At 35.3% G+C, this 23,781-nt stretch overlaps 2 protein-coding genes across 5 annotated transcripts; both read left to right on the top strand.

Annotated features, from left to right (window-relative positions):
* Positions 1–8,471: 8,471 nt before the first annotated feature.
* Positions 8,472–9,216, top strand: LOC148919491 (S-type anion channel SLAH3-like; the record flags this gene model as incomplete). The annotated part of the gene is made up of 3 exons (XM_089047164.1): positions 8,472–8,751; positions 8,845–8,872; positions 8,970–9,216. Coding segments are annotated over 3 exons (555 nt in total), but the record flags the coding sequence as incomplete, so codon positions are not given.
* A 1,868-nt stretch (positions 9,217–11,084) lies between these two features.
* Positions 11,085–16,988, top strand: LOC148919490 (putative WD repeat-containing protein C2A9.03). Of its 4 annotated transcripts, none has more exons than XM_089046253.1 (10): positions 11,085–11,256; positions 11,447–11,597; positions 11,685–11,855; positions 12,083–12,169; positions 15,228–15,362; positions 15,451–15,561; positions 15,680–15,771; positions 15,843–15,948; positions 16,041–16,127; positions 16,218–16,988. In XM_089046253.1, the coding sequence occupies exons 2-10, from the start codon at positions 11,451–11,453 to the stop codon at positions 16,629–16,631; spliced, it is 1,350 nt and encodes a 449-aa protein (XP_088902379.1). In that variant the 5' UTR covers positions 11,085–11,256; positions 11,447–11,450; the 3' UTR covers positions 16,632–16,988. The 4 variants fall into 4 exon arrangements, with proteins under 4 accessions (XP_088902379.1, XP_088902380.1, XP_088902382.1 ...); XM_089046254.1 differs by having other exon boundaries at positions 11,089–11,256; positions 11,688–11,855; XM_089046256.1 differs by lacking the exons at positions 11,085–11,256; positions 11,447–11,597; positions 11,685–11,855 and adding an exon at positions 13,970–14,020 and having other exon boundaries at positions 12,094–12,169.
* The last annotated feature ends 6,793 nt before the right edge of the window (positions 16,989–23,781 follow it).

The raw sequence follows: 23,781 nt of genomic DNA, 5'->3' as shown, positions 1-23,781 counted from the left end.
CATACAAACTTCAAGTCAAATGGAAATCAAATCTCATATAGGCTTTTACAACAAATGAAGCCTAATACAAACAAAACAAACAATCAATCAAGAGTTCAAGTTCAAGACATGTCAAATTACAAAGCAAGAACGGAAATCTCACATAGGCTTTTAGAAAACAAATGAAGCCAAATTAAATTAGGATTAATAAAACTAATTTACTGTTCGGTATGGTATGACACCAACCAGGATCACAAATATGCAACCGATGTCGTGCCAAACAGTAACGGGATGACACGGTATCATCCCGTTTAAACACCAAACGGGAACGGCACAAGATTGGCACGGTTTCGGGATGGTTTTGGTATTCCAGTTTTGATGCCCACCCCTAGAAGTGAGAGGGTCATTGATGGCTTGTTTTGTCGTTTATTGGATAAATTCATTTGATTATTGTGCTCCTCCGACTACCGATAATTAATTGTCAACTTAATTTTTTTAATTCATCCCCAATTCCCATTGATTCCTGCCATTGATGTTCAATAAAAGGCTATGTGAAGCCTTTGTTTATTCCTTGTGCCAAAGTCAACTTAATTTGTATGAGAGCCTGTTGCTTGTGCTCTTGATTAAGTTGTGTAAGAACTGATTCTTACACCTCAAATTAATAGTCAACTTAATTTTTTTATTTATCAACACAAAATACATCAGTAATTTATTTGCTTGCTTGCTTTGTAGTTGAATGAAACCTATATCTTCAGATTTTTTTTTTTTTAAAAATTCAGTTATTCTCCTTGAACTTTTACATAACTTTCATTTTACCCATTGTTTTTTCATTTGAGAAAATTCAGGTTACAAACATTTTTTTTAGTCAATCTACCCTCTAGTGCTAAATTTCCTTACATTCCAACTATTTTACAGTTAAAAGATTACAAATTTATAAATAAACCCAATCCTAGACATGTATTTATAAAAAAACCCAAGCACTATTTAAACATAGAAACACACCCAAAATCAACCCCAAAGTCAACTTTTTGGGTGTGTTTATAAATAGGTTTTGAGTGTGTGTAATGATGAGTTTTGGGTGTGTTTATAAAGTGTTTTGGGTGTTGGGTTTTTTTATAATTTCAACCTCCATTTTGGGTGTTTTAGTGAAACTCCCAACTTTGAGGGCAAATTGGTCAATTTGTATCTTATAAATAATTAAAAACTGAAAAATAAAATAAATAAAAAAACTTATAACAAAAATAGAGAGAATAATAACGTTTTTGTGTGTGGGTATATTAGAGTAATATTATGCATAGATCTGGTGTTAACATGGCTTGGAATGTTTTCAAGTTCTACTTAGTCATAAAATGACGAAAGTTTGTATCCTTAATTTCAAAATAAAATAATTATAGAGCAAAATGAAAATTAGGTACAAATTCAGGAGGGATTTCAATAGCCGGGGTTGAGGTTGTTGCTCTATCTGCGGCGTGTTTTTTTTTTTGGTTTTTTTTTAGCTTTGTACATTTTTATTTTTTCTTATTTGGATTGTAAATTTCTCTAACTAAAAAATATTAGAACCTTGACACATTGAAATATAGGAAATCAGCACACAGTTATCTCTATATATGTTCAGTCAAAGTCTTTGTCTGTTATCTGTAATGATAAAATTGGAAAGTTTGCATGTTCTTGCTGAACTTTAGTGAAATGAGGTTGATACTTGAATGCCGTTTTCTCCTATCTATTATTGCACCCCATGAGTCAAGAACAAGATTTCTTATTAAAGGAGCCAATCAACTCAATGCACATGACAGGAAAACTAATTCGATTTTTTTTTTTAGCATGCACAACTTTCTCATAGACTTTTCTCTAATCAAGGGGTTCCTCGACTTTGATGTTTTTGGGAGAAAAACATATTAGAATTACTGAAATTAAATTGATGGAAGGTGAGAAGTTACTATTTGCGTGGCATAGGGGTTCAAAAGTGTTGGAATTTTAAAAGGATTTAAAAATTTAACCGTTTTATTTAATTAATTATTTTGGTTGTTTTATTTTATTTATTGTAGGCGTTATAAATATTTAATATTCATGTTTTATTTCTGGTTGGTGAATGCCTTAATTTTTTGGTTGGTGAACTTTTATGGTTGATTAAGGTTACATGTTTTGGATGCCTATAAAATGCCACTCCTCCTTCACATTTGATATACACACAATACACTATTAGAATATCAGATATCACATTCTGATTCTCTTCTTTTCTACTTTTACATATATTCTCTACTTTATATTATTATTATTTTGGGCAATGGTTATGTGACTTGGATAACTATATCTGTCTATGAACGTGCTCAGAGCTGATCTTGAGTTTGTGTACAAGGGGTCGTATCTTGGAGTCTTGTAGACCGTTAGTACCTGCACGTAGGTAGGCTACAAAGGCTTTAGTACATCGTCTTTGACGTGCTTCACCGTACCAAACTCACCTTCTTACTTATTATTTATTTTCCTTTTATTTCCCTATTATTTTGTTTTCTTCAATTTCATTATACCTTCAAAGCTTTTCAATTTGTTTATATGTTATTTATAATATAAATATTTTGTATTTGGCTTTACAGAAAGAGGAAAACTATCATTTTTTATAACAATGTCCCACCTGAATGCTTCACTATGTCACATGGTATATCGTAGGTAACAAGCTTCAACAAATGCAGCCTCTCCGAATAGAAAGATACTGAGAAGGGTTTTGGTCATGAATGGTCCTTGAATTTTTCAAAAGTCCTCATTTAAATTCTCAAACTTTCCAATCAATCAATGTGATCCTTAACCCTCTGTTTGGATGAAGAAATTGAAACCCTGAAGAACAAAGGAAAAAAAAAATACATATGTTGCTCAACAAAGTTGTGTACTCTCCTTGATGAAACCTAAATATGAAACCTTGAATGGAAAGCAGATCATTTTGTTGAGCAAAAATTTGAGTTCTAGGATGAAATTGAGCTATATTTTGATGTAATAAGTTGGTCAGGTGATGATATGTGACCAATTTTAATAAAGTTTGTTGGAATGTGACAACAAAGACCAAATTGATGTGAGACTAAAATATAAAGGACCTACTGATTGATTTGAACGTTTGAGGATTAAAATAAGAACTTTTAAAACATAGTACCTCTAATAAAAACACATGCTGAGAAACTTGTTAGACGAGGTTGTGGATTGACATTCATGCCAACGTATTATCGTCACAACAAGAGAGAAGACTTCCCCTGCTTCTTGATGCCAAAGCTAGCTATCCATATGTTACTGCAATGGCGACCCAATTAGTTGAGTCCAAGTTCCAGAGACTAAAACACATGCCTCATTTAGAATCCGGCAAAATGTTCTTGCTTGTATGTTCCCAGTGTACAATTTATTCCAACTCCCTATTCCATTTGTTTGGCTGGTCATCTTCAAGTCCAAAGCTGTTCCCAGTTTTAACTGAATGCTCTAAGTTATGAGTTTGTTGTATTTTGAGTGTACGTTCACTATTTTTATTTTTTAATTGTTGAGGAATCACTATTCTTTACATTAAAACAGAGCACTGCGAGTGAAGTTTTAACTGAATGCTCGACAGGGTTGGGCTAATAGCATCTTATTCATATTCTTTTAGGTGGCAAAACATACATACATTACGAAAAACATTTCTAAATACCGATAACCCTTATTAAAGCGTAAGCCAAAAGACAGACGTGGGCATGAAATATATTACAATAATCTAAACATCTAAGAAGAATTAGAACAAGGCAGACTCGAATGAAAAGCAGCATATGTCCTGACAGGCAGTGAAACCATCAAGAGCAAGCAATTCACCACATGTAGTCATATGTAATTATGGCTTTGACAAATGCAGCCTCTGAGTTGATGAGAGGAGCTTAGAAACTTTCTTCATTGTTGGACGACACTGCGGACTGGGATTCAAGGATGCAAACGCTATGTTCAAAAGAGAGATGTGTTGGTCTAGAAGATCCGAAATTGGCATTTCAAGTTCCCAGGTACATTTGTCTCCGGGTAGCCCAATTGTTTTTCTTTTTAATATATATTAATATTTTCAAAAAAACATTTGGATAACTTTTAGGTTTCTCAAAATAACATTGGAACATGTGAAATTCCACTTCTTAATATTTCGAATTTTTCTTTAGAAGTGAATGTTGCCTTAGCCTTAGATTTTAAATTTTTTACATTGAAGTTTAAATTGATATTATATATGTATATATGTAAAGTAAAAGACAGAAAATAGTGAAGCATTCAAAATACCAAAAAATGTCATCTTTTTTATAGAGGAAGTAGTAAATTTTCATTAAAATTATGAAATGTTACAAACTCAAGCGAACAAATGTGGCCTCATTAAAATCTTGTCCAGGAAAATCCAGTGGGAAAAAAACATGGGACGAAGGAAAAAGAGTGGCACATGCTCCATAAAGGCTACAAACAAAAACTCATGACAACTCTAGAATATTAGCGTCAGCTTGAAGAAACACATTGAGCCATGGAGAACCCTCTTCAAGCCAAGCATCTATGGACAACCTACTTAAAGCAAACTTAGCAAGTCTATCAGCCCCCATATTACACAATCTGGGAACAAAGACAAAAGAAAGAGAATCAAAATTTCTAGATAACATATGGGGATAATCCCCCCAACAACCCCAAAAGCCTCATTGCTAGAGACGATGTCGTTAATGGCAATCTTCACATCTATCTCAACCACTAAATGATTTGACGAAAGGTCCAGCATATGAATTTGGGTTGTGTTGCCTATCTCAAGTGGTATGCTACCAGAAAGGTTGTTTCCTGCCATTAGTATGGTTTTTAGCTTTGGGCATTGTCCCCAGTTGTGTGAGATTTCTCCATACAAGTTGTTGTGGCATATATTCATAAAATCAAGATTCAGATAAAGACCGAAATCTTCATATATATTACCCATCAATTGGTTTCGGTCAAGACGGACTCTCATTAAGCCCGTGCAATTTTTCAAGCTTTTGGGGATTGGACCAATCAAATAGTTTGTTTGTACTGACAAGTACAAATATTTGGGGCAAATAACCAGACAATTGGTTTTTGTGGGCTTAATGCCTTATGGGCTTTTAACTTGTTGCTGGTTCTTTTGCATTTTATTTGGGCCTTTAGCCTTTTCACTTTTTTGTTCAGCTCAGTTGGTTGGGTCTCACTTTTTGGTGTATTGTTATATCCTTTTGTGAGTTTTTAATGAAATCCACTTCCGACCAAAAAAAAATTAAATAAAAAAATAAACCAGACAATTGGTTTGTATCCAACGCAAGTTCAATCAAATTCTTGAGATTCTCTAACTCTTGGGGAATGGAATCGGGAAGTTGGTTATCGCCTAGGAATAAGATCTCCAAGTTGCTCAAGTTAGCAAATGAGGCTAGAATTGAACTATTGAGTTGATTCTCGCCCAATTCTAGATCTACAAGAGATTCTAAGTTTTATATCTTTTTGGGAATCAAACCAGAAAGTGTTTAGCTTTATTAAGTTACCAATATTTGGAGGGATGAAACCATTTAAATTATTGTAGGAAAACTCTAGATCTTCAAGAGATTTCAAGTTCCCTATCTCCTTTGGAATCAAAATAGAAAGTTGATTAGAATTGAAGTACAAAGTGTTTAGGTTTATTAAGTTACCAAAATTTGGAGGAATGAGACCACTTAAATTGTTGTAGCCCAACTCTTGATCTACAAGAGATTTCAAGTTCCCAATCTCCTTGGGAATCAAACCAAAAAGTTGATTGTTATTCAAGTACAAAGTGTTTAGCTTTATTAAGTTACCAATATTTGGAGGGATGTGACCACTTAAATTGTTATAGGACAACGATATATTTACAAGAGATTTCAAGTTCCCTATCTCATTGGGAATCAAACTAGGAAGTTTATTGTTATTCAAGTACAAAGTGTTTAGCTTTATTAAGTTACCAATATTTGGAGGGATGACACCACTTAAATTGTTGTTGGACAACACTAGATATACAACAAATTTCAAGTTTCCTATCTCCTTGGGAATCAAACCAGAAGTTGATTGGAATGCAAGTACAAAGTGTGTAGGTTTATTAAGTTATCAATATTTTGAGGGATAATACATGAATTTTGTGTGTATTATTGAAAATTTTGTAAAAAAATAAGTGTATTAAACATGAAAAATACATATGTTCGTGTACAATACAAGTACTAAATGTGAAAATGCTAAACTCTTTATACATGTAATAACTCTAGAAAAGTAAAAACTCAAAAGAGGACAATATAGACTCGGGTAATGACCTAATAGTATTAAATAATGCTCCAAGCTACTCTTATCAATAAACAAAAATAGAGGAAAAACAATTTTTTTAAAATAAAAAAAAATCAGAGTGTCTATGTTTGGGTGAAACACAAGACATTTCTAATCAATTTTCCGTTTTATATTCAAATAATATTAAAAATCCTCCATGCATGCTCGGGTAGTATAAGTTTCTTTTTTTAATCGCCTATACATATGTTCTACCTCACCAGATGCCCTCTCTACTAGGACATATATATATGTATATATATATATATATATATGCAGGTTGTCCTTCAAATTTGAGTTACTTTTTTTATTTCAACTTATTGGTCTGCTGTGTAGACTTAATTGGATTTTGTTTTGATCTGATAATATTATTATGGATTATATGTTACAAAGAACATGATTGTTAAAAATAGAGAATTGAGTAAATAATGTCGCAATGTTGGTCAATAGGTGCAATTGAAGTGAAGAAACCTAGAACAAGGGGCAGGTGTTGATAAATGACAAATTATATTTGATTATACATCTATCACACAAAATTGATCTATATCATGCCCACACACATGCACTTATAAAAATGTTACTCTTTTCTTGCTCAATAGCCTTACGGGTAAAAAGTTGCTTTCTTATTTTGGACAGGAATTGTTGGAATTCTTTTTGGCTCAGAAGAATTACATTGCTGAATTGTTTGATATTAATCTGTTACCTATGATTTTACCTTTTTCTATCTATGTATTCTTGAAGTTTGAGAGAGAGCCTCTTGGTGTGCTTTTAATCTAGACTCCGCTAATATCCAATGGGTTGTGTTGGTAATTAATGTCCGCATGTATTTTATATTACTTCTTCCTACTTTCTTCCTTGTTTATAATAACATCTGCACAATAACAACGTGCGGACATTCGGATGAGAGAATAACTTATATGTATATAATATGCAGCTAATCTCATTACATGACTGAAAATGGAGCTAATTAATCGAGTGACATACACAAATACAAATACAAACACAATTCAAAATGCTCTATACACAGTGGCGAATTCACATTGGGATTATAAAAAAAAACGCCTTGGAATGTCAGAATCTAGCCATGGACTCCACCAGCGACCCCTTGGCCATCATCTTAGCAACCCATTGGCCATCATCTTAGCGACCCCTTGTGTGCATGTAAGAGCACCTCCACCCCAAAAGGCAAGGCAAGGGTACCACTATTCACGTGAATAGTGGTAGCCTTGCTTTTTAGTTCCACCCCAAAAGGCAAGGGCAAGGGCAAGAAAAAAAAATTATGCAACAAAATATAAACAATTTAGAAATGCAAGAAATAAAATAATTCTGCAAGAAAAAATAAATATAAAAGAAAATATAAAAAATTTACAAATGCAAGGAAAAAAAATGATTGCAATTTACAAATATTGGAAGGAGAAGAGTTTGTATGAGGATTTGGTGTGGAAAGTGAATAAAATTGTTATGTATTTATAAGGAAAACATCCATAATTTTTTGGTACTTTTTTTAAAAAAAATTTGAAATTTTTTTTTTTCAATTTTTTTTCATTTTTTGGATTTTTTTCGCCGCTAACGTCAACGCTTTTGGTCTGAAGCCCAAGCAAAATCTGCCCATGGGCTTGCCCAGGCTGATGGGACCCAGAGTTTGCCCGGGCTCATTTGACTGCGCTGGAGTTGGATTTGGGCTGGCAGGGGGCCTGTTGCCCTGGCAAGGCTTGTGAGCTGGAGGTATTCTAAGGTGCTCAATGAAAGTCCAATGTGGGCTTGCCTTGACTTGGATTTTTTTTTGGGTTGCAGGGGCAGTGAAGAAGATGATGTCGTGGAAGTTGCCCCAGCTTATTCCTCATTTTAGTTAAAACTCACCGTTTCACTAACTTGTAGGTTTTTTAAAAAGTTTGGGCCATGTATAATGATAAAGAAGTATGGCCCAAAGTTTTATTAATAACTTGTAGGTCTTTAAAAGAAGTATGCCCAAATTTTTATTAATAAAATACTTTTAACCTTTTACCTTAGCGATATATTTAACTATTATGTTAGTACAATAAAAATTAATAAATACATTATTTTAATGAGATTTTCTATTTAAACCTCACACTTCTCTTAGTTCACCCCATGTTCTAAGTTCACCCCAACTTTTAATTTAAATTTTCACAATTTCTAAGTAAACCCCATTATCTTCCCAAACTACCCTTAAATACACCCAAAGCTAAAAAATAAGAAATAAAAGATATTTTCTATTTAAACCCCACAAAGAAGGACCACTGTTCTTTTTTGCTGTTGGTTTGGCGCACTACATAGTTTTATTCGTAACGCTCTATCAGCGACTTCCAACTAATGAGACAGTAATCCCAAAGGACCTCCATCCTGTATTCTTTCTGTTTGTTGCAGCACCAAGTGTAGCTTCCATGGCATGGGCAAAAATCCAAGGCTCCTTTGATTACAGTTCACGGATTGCTTACTTCATTGCCTTGTTCCTTTATCTCTCACTGGCAAGTATAACCTGAACTAAGTTGCATTACTACTTAAGAACTGGCTTGGTGTTATCGCTAATTGTTCTTTTAACGTTTTTCCTGATTGCACAGGTAGTCCGGGTTAACTTTTTCCGAGGATTTAAGTACGATATCACTTTCATTTCTCTGAACTGAATCTAACGTTTGTAGTTTTGTATAGGAATATTTTTTTCCGACATTCAGTTAGATTTGGTTCTATAGGTTTTCTATGGCATGGTGGGTATATACTTTTCCAATGACTGGTGCTGCCAGTGTAACCATCAGGTACTCAAATGAAGTCACAAATGTGGTAACAAAAGCTCTAGCTGTTACACTCTCTCTCATTGCCATAATCACAGTCATTGCTCTTTTCATAACAACCATCTTGCATGGCTTGGTGCTCGGAAACCTCTTCCCCAATGACATTGCAACTGCCATCAGTGACAGAAAGCCAAAGCAAATAATGTGATGCAATGCAATGGGATGAGTGAAAGCTACAGGTTTAGAGAATTCCATGAATATCAGTCAAGCAATGGAAAAGGAGGAGAGTGTTCGTGGGCTGTTCACAAAAACAGCGGCATCCAAAACAGGGTATGTATGTAGGCCTTTCTGTTCTTGCAAATATTGACATCCGTAATTAGGATCTTCCCTCCCTGCTGTGATGGCTGCCTACACTGACATTCGTTCCTTCTCTACTGAATCAAACAATCAAACCCAAATTGACTTGGACTTCTTGATTAGGACCCCCCCTGCCCTTTCTCTTTGTAGAAAACAAGGTCTCTTTGTAGTAGTCTGGCATAGGATGTAGAAGAGTTTGTATTTTTTAAAACTTAATTTGAAGAGTTGTGGGGTGTGTGGGGTGTGTGGAGTGTGTGTATAGATGTACTAGGATTAAGTATTAAGTTTGATGACTTCTTTTGTCATTTTACACAATAATAAAACTTACAACTTAATGATTTAAGTATTGGGGTGAACTTAGAGAAGTATGAGGTTTAAATAGAAAAAATCTATTTTAATTGCCAAATAAGTGTCATACTCATATCTTAATTTTTGGAGATTTGAATGAAAGTACTATCTTTTTGCTTTTTAATGTTATTTTTTTCCTAAAATTCTGTTACACGTTTACACTGTGACCCCTTAACTCAGGAATCCTGAGTCCGCCATTGTTTATACGTCAACCCTTGAACAATATTTCTAGATATGTCACTACATATAATGGGACTGTCTTTTGTACTATACTTAATTAAAAAGAATTTAAATTTAATGTGGATTATCGTTTGATTGAATTTGTATCATTACGTCTCACTTTATCGTGATATATAATATGATTCTCTCCACCAAATTAAAGAGTAAAAAGTAAATAAAAACTTACAAAGAATGAAAAAACATAAAATAAATAAAAAATCTCAATGACTTTTAAAATTCGGAACTAAATATGATAAAAGGGGTGGTCAGGGGAAATGAGTTGTACCTGAGACCAAAAAGGTTAAAAACGACCCATTGATTTTGGAAGCAATATTAAGCAAACCATACTGATTAGTGGTTAGTGATAAGAGATTGCCGACAACCTCATCCAAACCAAAATCTCCATGGTGGGCCCGCGTGACTGTAGTGGCAGTGGGACCCTGACCACACCGACCTTTTAACAAAAAGAAAGCGGTGTACGAACCCTTCAACTAACCAGACCAGGACAACAAAACGACCCCGTTTCTTCTTTAACGTCGTTAGCGAAGTTTAACGTATGCGTAGCGGAAAGAGAGGTAAGTGGGACCCGTCAGCTGCGAGTGCCACGTGGTGGTAGCTGGGTCTGCCAAGGCTGTGACGCTCGCGCTGTGAGCTTACCACGTGGACTCCGTAGGTTGTTTCCGGTGGGCTCCATCTCATTTTGGATTTGCATTAGTGGCAGGGCAGGGACCCAGTTGTATTTTTAATGGCGGTAGGGTTAACTGTCGAAGTGACTGCCTGACAGCTGTCAGTCTCTGTGGCAGGGAAGTCGTCGCGCGACAGCGCAGCCAAACCGTAGCCGACCTCCTGTTGCAGTTGGTGGAAAATAGACCATGCAGTTTTCTTAAAAAGATTTTTTTTTTTATAAATTTTTTTTTATATTCTCCCAGTGGGAGCATATCAAATCATAATTTAAAATAGGGAAATAGAATAGGTAACAAACATTTTTAAAATAAAAAATAAAATCTTTTAAAAAATATACAATGGCATTGTGGCAATTTACTTGCTCGCCGGCACCTTCCAGCTTACTCTTCCGGGTCCTACTGTTTCTCTCTCTCTCTCTTCTGATAAGACTATAAGTAGAGCGTCATGGTTGGAGCGTTCCTCGCACTTTTGTCAAACCTCGCTCCAGATTCCTCCTCTTTTCACTTTTTCAATATTTTAGATTCCTCTCATTCTCTCTCACACGCCAACAAAAACGCTTACTTTTTCTGTTTGTTTCTTGGGAAAACTCTACACACACTGTTTTTCTCACCAGTCCAACTGATTTCTCCCCGAATTCAAGGTATTTACTTTGGTTTTGTTTTCATTTTTTAGCTTCGTGCTGTATAAATTGATCTATATACACAGCCATTGTTCATTGGTTATCGGATTGGTGTTTTAATTTGTATTTCTGAAAGTTCAATTTGAAATTGAGAAATTAAAAGCTGAAAAATTAATGGTGTGAGGTTCTGGGTTCTGTGTGTTGTGTGAAGGTTGATGGCGCAGTTTCAGAACGACGAGCTGGAGTATGTCGTCGATGACTACTTCGACGTCGCTGAGTTCGAAGACAACGACGCTTTTGCTGAGAACCAGCTCCGTGGGAGCCAAGATGCCGACTCAGACTTTGAGGACGACTTTGATGAGGTAATTGAGCTCTGTTTTTTTCCTGTTGAATTTGGTAATTCTATACCATTTAAACAACCAAAGGAGTGATATTTGGTGAATTTGCAGCAGAGCAAGGTGAAGACTGATACTTCAGCTATGGAAGCTAGAAACGGGAAAGACATACAGGGAATTCCATGGGAGAGGCTTAACTTCACCAGAGATAAGTATCGTGAGACACGATTGAAGCAGTACAAGAACTACGAGAGCCTCTATCGCCCTCGTCAAGACCTCGAAAAGGTTTCTACTTTGTACTCTTCACTCTTTTTTGTGGCCTCTGCTTCTGTGTTCTGTATTTTTCGGGTTTAGAAATGCCTTGTTGGTCTTCAAGGCTTGATCTTTACATATGTTTTGATGTCGGTCCTTTGTGAAGCGAAATTATTTTACCCATTATAGCGGCTAGATCAATTTTGTTTTTGTTGTAAGTTTTGTGAATCTTCTCGTTGCTGAACATACTATTTTGACAGGAGTGCTTGCAAGTAGAGATGGGGAAGACCTTCTATGACTTTCACTACAATACAAGGATTGTCAAGTCTACAATTGTCCATTTCCAGGTAGAGATTTTGTGCTTTCTTCTATATACTATTTCAAATGTTTTCAAAGAAAATTGGTTTATGACTTTATTTGAAGGCATAGGAATATTTTGATGTTGAGTTCACATAAACCTTTACTTCCCTGTTTTTATTTTTTCAAAACTTCATCCATGTGTAATGGTGCAACATTTGCATATTTTTCATCTTCATATTCATTTAGCAATCATTTGGATACAATAAGTTCTTAAAACTACTTTTGATATTCATATTTGCATGCATTCATTCGATTATTCAAGGGCATTGCTCATCATAATATCCTAGCTATTTTTGTCACTTATTGAAGGCATGCTGTATGTATAAAGTTTATATCCTTTTGAATTTTGTGCATTGCTGCTGGATATAAGATTTCATTTATAGCTGTTTTTTAATGCAGTTATATGCATATTATTAGTTTGGTAGTTTTGCAGGTCTTGTAAAAATGTTTTATCCTTTATGATGGATATCTTAATTTGTGATTATGGTTCTGTGCCTCAACCATTCACTGGAAGGTATGGAGTTCATAATGGTTCTGTCTTTGTTGGGCCCTATTTTAGATCTTGTATCATCTCAGATGTAATTGGCGTACTTCATGAACCTAAACTAAGGTTCTGCTTAAACTGTAGGCAACAGGTGAACATCTTATTGTCAAGATAGTTTATTGCTGTTTAACTTAAATAAAAACAGAATCAATTTCGACCAAATCAGTTTTATATAATTTAGATCACCCCTTCTTGGTCTACTTTTTTTCCCCTATAATTATAGTAGTTTGTAATAAGGATAACCTTGTTCTGAGGGCAGTTTTCTGCAGTTGAATCCTTTCAGAAAATTAATTGCACCTTTTATGGAAGGATTAATTTCGATGAGTGTCAGATCAATATATTCTGTGCACTGGCCTAAGGACAAAAATGTTTTTGAACTGCTAAATGCCGCAAATAATGGCATCAAACTGGGTTGTATTCAGTAGATCCCTTTTAGCAGACATATAAAGGCTACGTTCTATGTACTTTGATCTGCTTGTATAATTTTTTTATTAATTAAATTGTCATGATTCAAAGGTACATTATTGACTATTTTGTCTGTTGCTCCTTTCCACAAAGAGATTCTTGAATGCCTATTTTGGGGGTTTTGAATGCGTAATGGCTATGGTACGATTTGGTATCTCAGAGATACGGAACCTGGTGTTAATGCTGATATATCGTCTAGTGATATGAACCTTCTTTTTCAAAATAATGAGGCATGTCCAGACACACCCACCCACCTGTGCACATGTACACGCTGCTGTGTATTCTGCATTACTGATGTCAAAGATTTTCTCATTATGCAGCCGCTATAATTGAAAGTAAGATGTATGTTAGCTGTTTTACCTTTTTGGTGATATAGGAGCTAAAATGTCAGTTCTATCAACAACTAACCCTTAACTAAGGTATACTTGTGTAAGATTAGTTGTGAAAACCTGTCACCTGCACTGCATTTTATGGTTGATGTTCAAACTTAAGATGAATTGGATCCCCTCGCTTTTTGTATCTTACATAGTTAACAGTGGTTACTCATACAATTCAAATATTTTTGTAAATGGTTCATGTGCATTTTGTGCCTTGATTTTCCGCATGCCATTTCTTTTGCATATTGCGTAGTCATTGTTATTTTTGAATGTTTAGTTAGTTATCCTTGTATTTTTTATTTGTGGTGGTAAATATATTGCTTCTGTTGACTGCTGACAATAATATTTCACTTTAACCCATCTCTTGCATTTAGGCTTGCTATTGCTCTCTTTTATTTCAGCTTTTAAAGCAGGGTGGAACTTAGAGCTGCTGGCGCGACGTTGTTTATATGGTATGATAGGAAAATAACTGAGCATTTAAGAGGCCACTGTAGCAAGTAGTGGCAGTACTTCTGATCCTACGGGGCCCGATTTACACAGTCCTTGCTCTCTTAGACTTTGAATTCTTTCTAGAGTTGTCAGAGACATACAGGGCCTTCACATTTGCTTTAATTTGGCATTTATCATACAGGGTCATCACATTTGCATTTCTTTGACATTTATTTATTGTCATCCAAAGTTTATGTTGATGTGGTTACATACTATCTGCTGGTATATTTTGTTATGGTGGTTTGCATTGCTACTTTTCAAGTATATATGCTGTCTGTCTCTTTGTGATTAAGAATGTCATTGGATTGGTCGTAATAATTTGTTCTGCCATATTTTGTTGGTTTTTTCTTTTGCTGTGAGGGTCAAAGAGTGATCATTGTGTTTCATTTACCTGTACTTTCTTAATGGTTGGATGCACTTGCCTTGGCTGATGTGGTTGTCATGTTAATCCCAAAATTTATTTGCCCAGTGACCTGTTTGTAGTCTTGCCTAAGTGGAAATTTGTTCAAATGCCTTTGTCTCATACCCGGAGAAGTGCATATGCACGGGATGTCTCCATGTCACTACCCATCACTTCAGCGCCTTAGAGTTAACTTTGTCTTCCAACTTACAAAAACTTATACCGGCCTGGAGTGATATATGTATATATTTAATTTTGGTTTTTTTTTTTCCCATTGGGTTTGGGGTTCTTCCGGTCTATGAAAAGTAAAGGCTAAATGATGCATGGTTTTTATATACTGGCCACTGACCTATGAGCACTACATTAATGATTTTAGTTTTTATGGGTACCTATGTATCAACTCAGACAAAATGGCTTATATACTTTGGCTTCAGTAGTTCATTAGGTACTCAGTTGCAACAAGATTTTGAGTAGAAAAGAATTGTACACAACGTTAAAGCTTATAGCACAATTATAATCCAGGAATAAAATAAAGCATAATCTCTGAAAGACACTCTAGGGAGAAAACAAAATAGAAAAGTACTTTGTAATTAGCTGATACCTCCGACACTTGTTTTATGTAACTTCTACAGCTTTTTATACCGTTAGTTCATATTTGTCATATGGCATACACAGACATGGGGTTGTTTTAATATTCTTATTTGCTTTCTTGGATAGCGGAATGTTGTTACTAAGATGTCCGTCTACTTGGTTTCTTTCTCCTTGTGCAGCTGAGGAATTTGTTATGGGCCACATCAAAGCACGATGTATACCTTATGCAGAACTTTTCAGTAATGCACTGGTCCTCTTTGCTCAGGAGAGGGAAAGAAGTACTCAATGTATCAAAACCAATTGTGCCTATTGAGGTATGAAACATTTGGTTTTTTAATCAGGTTTCATTGCTGAAATCCGGACTAAAAAAAATGTCTGATTTAAGTTGGTATTTTCTTTCAGAAACAACCTGGGTTGTTGGCTCAGCCACTCTCTAGAGTGCAGATAAGCACTATGGCTGTTAAGGAAAACTTATTGGTTGTTGGGGGCTTCCAAGGCGAGCTCATCTGTAAGGTATGGAAATGTTCAGATAAATGTATATGGAAATGTTCAAATAAAATGCTCATTTGTGTACTGAATCTGTCGTAGCACTTTTCTCCCAATGTTGATATTTTTCTTTTATGTTGGGCAGCACATCAATCAACCTGGAGTTGCTTTCTGCTCAAAAGTAACAACAGATGACAATGCCATCACAAATGCAGTGGACATTTTCCAAAGCCCTACGTAAGTCCTCTGCCATAAACAATATAGGTTGTTTGACTTGGAAGGAGTATAAATGAACTTTTTCTGTGTAGTGGGTCAATGAGGGTAATGGCTGCAAACAACGATGCTCAAGTTAGAGTTTTTGATGTCCAAAATTTTGCTTGCCTAAATCAATTCTCCTTTGATTGGTCTGTAAATGTAAGTACCCTCTACAAAAACCGTTATTTATGGTGCCAATCTGTCTTTTCTATATTCCTCATGTTTGCTTATTTCGTTATGGTTCTTGGCAGAACGCATCTGTTAGTCCAGACGGTAAGCTGGTTGCAGTTCTTGGTGATAGTGCAGACTGCTTGATTGCTGATGCCCAGTCTGGAAAAGTAAGTCGCATTATTTTTTTGCTGCCAATTTATTTTGTTTTATCCAAACCACATGAAGTGTTCTGATCTATTATTACCTACTCGACATAGGCCATTGGAAACCTCAAAGGACACTTAGACTATTCGTTTTCCTCTGCATGGCACCCGAACGGACAAATTTTGGCTACTGGGAATCAAGACACTACTTGTAGGTTATGGGACATAAGGAACCTCTCAGAATCCCTCACTGTGTTGAAGGGAAGGATGGGAGCAATAAGAGCCATTAAGTTCAGCTCCGATGGCCGGTTCATGGCCATGGCTGAGCCAGCAGACTTTGTTCACATCATGGATACCCAGTCCGGGTACATCAAGGGACAAGAGATTGATCTGTTTGGTGAGATTGCCGGGATATCCTTTAGCCCCGACACTGAAGCTCTGTTTGTTGGGATCGCCGATCGCACATATGGTAGCGTATTAGAGTTCAACAAGAGGCATCACAACCAATATCTAGAAGCAGTGTTCTAGTGGAGCTTCTCCAAGTCCAGCACCCGTGTGAAGATGGAGGTGTATTTTTAGCTGAGGTTTTCTTAACTAACCGTGTTTGCAAATACTATTGGGGACTTCGAACTCAAGGGTCCCTCCGTAATTATAATAGTAAGATAGATCCAGAGTTTTTTTTTTTTTTTTGGGGTGGGGGAAGAAGAGAAAAAAAAACATGGTGTTGGCGTTTTGCTCTCTTAATTGTGGTTTGGGTGCCTATTTCTGTGAAGTATTTTTTGAGTAGGCAGAAATGGAGAACAACTTCTGGTCTTGTAAAGGTCATTCCGTTCAATGTGTATATTGAAAACAGATATGGTTTATTCAATATTTTGTTCGTTAAAATTCTTGAACCATTGATCTTTTGCTCTTGTCATGTCTTGTTGGTTTCAGTCCTATTTTGTAGCCAAACTAAAGATTGTAAAAACGTGTAATATAAAATTTTCAATCTTAGTCCGTTATTACATGTAACGAGGATGCAAGATTACGCATTGCCATGTTGAAAAATTGTATTGTCATATCCGAAAGTTAAAACATATTGCAAGTGATTGACTCGAAATAACGTCACGGTATCTCCACTACCACCAAATATAGGTCCATTGACTGGTTTCTTTAATTTGATTTGGAACTGTCATGAAAAGGATCTGAGAATGTTCTGGGTGCAATTGCGTCCCGCTCATTATAGATATCGTAGGCAGTTTCCATTCAAAGCTCCCCTCATTTAATATATATATGTAGAAATTCGTTTTGTATTCGGTAGGTTTGAAAGTTAGAATTGAACTTGAAGGTAGCTGGATTTAGAGCGGTTGGTGCAACAGAAAACTAAGATAATATTAAATGGAGGGGCTGAGGATGCAGATTTTGGTGAATATAGAAAATTAAATGAAGTCAAGTGTTGAATGAATATGGTAGATGAAATCTAGAAGATGGAGGGACTGTTGCCTGTCTTAGTTGGCATGGTTAAAACCTCCTTTTGAGTTATGATAAAACGCTCTGTAAAGAAATTGAGTCATTGGGGTATTTGATTAAGGATTTTTAGGTAGGATCCGTGTATTTAATGATTGTTTATGTGTATGTAAATACTGGAGAAATCATGAATGAAAATCATTCACTTTCTTCTCATTCTCATTACTTGTAAGTAAACGTGACATATGTGTGTGTGAATTCCCTTTTCTTTTTTGGCTTCGTTTTTTAATCAGTGTTAACACTTTCAGTCAGGGAAGGAGCGATTGTGCCCAGAAAAGAAAACGGAAAACAATGAGAGACACATACTAATAATAGAGGTAAGTGGGTTTTTGTTTGAGTTGGGCCAAGAGTCTAACCCAAATACTTATAAATTGGATTCTGTTTGCCTGGTTTAGCTAAGACAAACACTGTTTTTCATATTATCTACTCTCGCACATACAAAATAAATAAATTTAAAAAGTTCATGAATTCTTCTCTTTCGTTCTCATCTCCTTTCACTTTCGTTATTTTAAATTTTAAAAAAAAAAGGTCGAATTTTAATATTAAAAAATGTGTTATTGGGGTTTTTATTTATTTACTTAATTACATTAAAAGTTGATGCATAATGAGTGCTAAATAAACATAAAACCACAAAGACGAATCCCCTATCCACAATATTATAAAAAGGGATAAAAATAATATCCTCGTAACAATCTCTAAGAAGTATGCAGATGAAATACGCAAAATTGTACTATACAATTTAGGTGGCATGTTGCCTACCTATTTACCTCATGAGAAGAGTTGGTCCCTCACTCCCAGGGACTAGGCAATGCAAGTCTACAAATCATTATTATATTATTTATTTTTATCTTTTACATTTACTATTATATTTTATAGAAAGTATGTGAGAGAGTAGATATAATATTTTATCATAAAAAGTAAGTGAGGCTCAATATACCTCTTCACTTTGAAGTATGCAATATTACCTTGTTGAGGAGAGTATATATATGTTGCCTACCCATTTGACTCTTCCCTTAGAGCATGAAAATACTGATATGGCAAGACAAATGAGGTTTGAATACTCTTTTGCATCTTCCATTGGAGATGCTAGAGGACTATGATCGATCCAATCTTTTTGAAAATCTTAAGAGATATTTCCAAACACCTTTGTTAGGTTTACTTATAGGCATTGAAATTTGACCCTACCAAAGTGCCAAATTCATAACAAAAGAATTTAGGTTATGAAATAAAGTAGGATTCTGAGAGGAAAAAGAAGTATACAAGAAGTGAGAATTTAGTTGCGGTACACTCTCTAGTTGTATTTTTGTGAAGAATTACAAACAACATTATCATTCCCTCTTTCACAAGAGTGTAAAATTGTAACTATCAAATGTAAATATAGCGTTACTCAATTTTAAAGATGAACACACAAGTACATTATCAATCTTTTAGAGCTATGTATCTTCAAGTCACTGAATTCGTTCAATAATTTTGTTCCTTGAGTAATGTAATAGTAGCATTTGATTTGTTCGAAGATGAACTCATTTCAAACTTTATGAATTTCTAGAATATCAAATATCAGTAGATATGCATATTTACACGTCATTTGGTGAATAAAATTAATAAGCTAGTAACAGTTTTCTTCTTGAATGACCAACATAGTTTGAAAAGGGAGAAGAAAAAAATTCGAATAAGAACAAAAGAAATTGGAAAGATTGAACAGAAAGAAAATTCAGAAGACTTTGGGAATTCCATCTGCTCGCTTTTATGCAACATTCCAACAGAGGCCCTAAAAACTTTTCATTGTTTTAACATTACTTTTGATAGGTTGGGCATCATAAGTCTTCATCATGCTCACACTAGGGTTTTTTTGGTCCTATTCGAATTCAAATCAAACTTGGTACTGTTTTTGTACCTGAGGCTCGGGCAATTGACAATGGAAAAAAAGCATATGTATCAGCAAATAAGAGGAAGAGGCTTGAAGAAATTATAAACAGTCAAGATCATGAGTCATGAGCAGTGTCGTGGAAAAGTTGAAGTTGAGGACACCCACCGAATCCATTGAAATATCTTTGGCTATAATGACATGAAACGCACCTTTGAAAATGACAACGACAACTGTTACTTTGCGTTGCTTAGTCGCAAAACAATTCAAATTCAATGGCCTGGGCCTCCCTGCTATGGCCCCTTCTTCTAGACTTCTGGTTACAAAGAACTAAAGAACAACATTAAGGTCAGTCACTTACGCATGAATTGATTTTAGCCGTCGGTGTTTCTGAAATTCATAATGTATCAACATCTAGAATAACTCATCCGCTGAACCACTGCGTGTAGCATTCTTCAAGAATTAATTATCAACCATCAATGGCCTACTTTCTCCATTACTTGCCACCCTTGAATGGGGAACAATTTAGACATTGTACATGAAATTCCAAGGAGAAGCCTTAATCACTTTGACTTGTTTGAAACTCGTGGCAAAAGGAGGTGGTTGCACTAATTTGTACTCCTTTTTAAGACTTTTGTGAACCAAATTCTTTTTTGGCATGCTTGTGGCTCAGGTGGCCAAATTGTAACCTTAAATTTCATTCTAATGCTAGGCAGCTTGTTTTGGAAATCTAGTCGATAGATTTGGACATGTTAATTAATGCAGGTGCATTTGTTTCTTTTTGGTTAATCATCTTTAAGGTACTCTTCTAAAGTAGTTGTAAAGATTTTCGAAACTTGACTTAATAAATTCGAAATGCTCTTTTTATAAAGTGGGTGTAATACGTTCATCACCGCTCACAAAAGTGAGAAGCGTGTGTGAAACTCACAATTTTCTTAAAATTCCACCCTCACTTTACAAAAGGTTTTGTGTAGTTTCTAGAACCTGCTATATTCAAACGGGGATTTGGTGTAATAAAAATCCACCTAATCTAAGCTAAATTATGGCAAGTTTTTGTCCGTGAGCTTAAGACAATTGGCTAATCCTTTCTTGGATGAGTTATTGGGTGATGAAATTGTACAAAATATTATCTGAATTAGAGGACAAAAGGGTTGCCTCCTCATATGGAATTACGTAAAAAAGAGTATACAAATTTTGTCACGAAATGTGAAGAATCTTTTAGAACTCCATAGAAGTATTTCTACCTACTACTACTAGGATTTTGGTTTTACATACAATCACAATTTCACAAACCTCATTACTCATTACTTCAAGTAATCAAAGATCACCTGTCGCTTAAGAAAATTTGGAAACAATGGGTTTTTTCTTTTTAAGCTTTTTGCTGTATATAAAGAAAATAAAATTTTGATGTGATGTATGGAAAATAAGACGATGGAAAAAGCTGTCAATAAATAAATAAATCAAACCTGAATTTGGTCAAAGCCGCGTTATCTGATATCACGTGAGGTGCAGGTGAGTTGAGTGCTCTGCTAGACCGAAATTTAACATGGACAGTAGACCGTGGACTGGGTAAGCTCCCAACCAAATTGTCTAGCAGCTTTCTACACAACGGCAGTCAAAGGCCGGTGCTCACTAACCACAGTTTACTCGGACCAAAAAAAAAAAAAAAAAATTAATTAATTTAAATAAAATGTTGGTAACGGCTGCGGCGTTGAGTGCAAGATCCGTTGTGTGTGAGAAAAGAGGCCCGAAACCGCGTCAAAAACGCTCCAATGGGCCCCACATATTTATCACGTGCTCTCTGTTGGAGACATTTTGAATATTTTGAACTGCTGAAAATAATTCTGAATATTTTAAACCTAGAATGAGTTGTTTTCCTTTTTTGTGTATAATTATTAAATGAGGTGTGTAATTTTTTTAATATCAAATGAGGTATGTATTTGGAGAAATATACAAGGAGATGGTATAATTTGTTTATGATTTTATAATATGAGTGGCCATGACGGTTCATATTTTAACTTGCGTAAAACTTTACGAGTTCTATCATATTATCTTACTCTAATATCACATTGTAATTGCTTTCACATGAGAATTCTTGTCTATAAGAATCTTGGAGTTGTGTGTAAATGCAATGGGAGCCTCATATGAAAAATAAGTGGAGTAGATAGGATGCATGAATGATTTGATATGATGTGAATTTTGATCCATCCAATACTCAAAAGACTCTAGTTTCTTGCGTTCAAATTGATGAGTACCCTCTTCTTGTCTAATATTACGAAATATTAAGAAAATTATTTTACTACAAATATTGTCAAAGTTATTAAATTTATTTCTCAAATATTTATCAAAAGATGTGACAGGGTATTTCATTTCTTTAAATTTCGACTCATTTTGAATTGTGCCAATTAGAAATATAGAATCAGAATTGTGACAAGCATAATGAGGCATCATTCAAAAGAAAACTTAAAAAATTATAACGAATGCAGCCTTGAAGTTGATTCAATCATGGCGCCTGACCTAATGAAGCATGAATTTGACATTATAATGCATGCGATTGTGGTAAGAAAGTCAAAAGCTAGTTATCATACACCACATTTGGTAAGAATGAGTTGTAAAGATGTACCTCTTACAACATTACATTACCTGCATTCCATAAAAACTACACTTTTTAATTAATATTCGCAACATTTGCCTCACCAATATCATTACCATCACCATTGACACCGTCGGTTCTACTAGCACCACCAACTCAGTCGCCATTTTTCTACCGAAACCACTGAGCTCATAGTCACTATAACTCCTATTACAAGTGACATCGTATTCGCTCTTATCATCATCACCACCACCACCACCATTTAATAATTTTTATCATATGGAAATAGATTTACAAAACAAACAACTTTACAAATGGTATTCCTTTGGATATTATTTTTATAAGTTCTATAATTTGAAGTTCACTATTACAACCTGGATAATAGACTATTAAGTGTAAAAGTGGAAATCACAAGTTTACTCAACAACACATTAATTTTTTATTTATCTTTTTCCAAACGAAGGGAGTTTAATTAAAGACTAATATAAAGATTTATATCACTAGCTAAAATATCAAAAATCCACTCAGCCCACAATTGGTCCCAAACGTGGTTACCACCTACTATAGACACAAGGGCCGCAACCTTAAGTTGGTATTGGTCGATTATCAACGCAATAATTTATTTATTTAATTTTTTCCTTTTTTGGGTATGAAGTCCGGGTTAAAATAAAAAAATGTCAAACTTAATTTTCAGTCCCAAATAAAAAATAAAACTAAACAATAATTTAAACCCCCAAAAAAAAAAAAAAAAAAAAAAAGAGGAAAATTGATTGCTTTACGTTAGAATTTGGAAGACTTGAAGACAAAGGCATGACTTCAACAGCGAGAAAAACATGGCATCATGGAAAGAATTGGGCTTCGGGTTCCGCCCGACATGCCGCAAGATTCATTCGCGATTCGCTTAACCCGATTCGGTCAACCAGCCAACTTGCCCGAAACGTTTCTTTTGCTCTAATCACTCTCCACTCGCACACACAATAAACCATTAAAATATTTAGCACGCCTTGCAGTGTTTCTGCTCCCACGCCGTTCCGTAATCCGTGGATCCCACGTTCCGTCTGGATCATGACACGTGGCTGAACTCACCATCATCGTAAGGCGTATGTGCTGGTGGGGATGGGTTGAGAAATTCTAGACTGAGTCTGGCGCCGCAATTGGAGAGCTTGTCCCACTCGCGTGGTCCTGCACGTGACATGTTGGCTCCCACTCCAGTGTACGCCGTATTCCCCGCCCACTCTCAAATTACGAACAAAATGATTGAGTGTATTTTATAGGTAGTGTGACATGGTTGATGTTGGTATCTCCAATTGAGCCAATCAATTGGGGGAAATCGAGTTCAAATGTAAATCCTCTTTTAGTTTTGTTATGAGAAACCAAGATTCAAATGTAAATCCTCTTTAAATGATTCAGAGTAGTTAATTCTACATCCGACTGTTTGCAGTTCAAATCTTCCTCCTTCTCTTTCTAACTGTGGTTACCAAAAATAAAAGCAAAGTTAAGAAATCCAAACCCAAAGTCAAGTATTTCCATGTAGCCAGCTTTACCATTTGTCTAGCTTCTAATAGACGAAATAGAAAGGTACATCGTCCACCATCCGATATGTAATCATAACATCAGATACCTTCTTTTTGTGTCATATCTCCTGATCATCAATGGCTGTCATAATACCTTTATGTCTGTGTCACTCAAACTATGGTTGAACTTTTGTTTAGTCT

This window comes from Prunus mume, linkage group LG2 (assembly GCF_029339155.1).
Source record: "Prunus mume cultivar Tortuosa linkage group LG2, ASM2933915v1, whole genome shotgun sequence".
Classification (NCBI taxonomy): domain Eukaryota; kingdom Viridiplantae; phylum Streptophyta; class Magnoliopsida; order Rosales; family Rosaceae; genus Prunus; species Prunus mume.
This window is presented reverse-complemented; position numbering and strand designations above follow the sequence as displayed.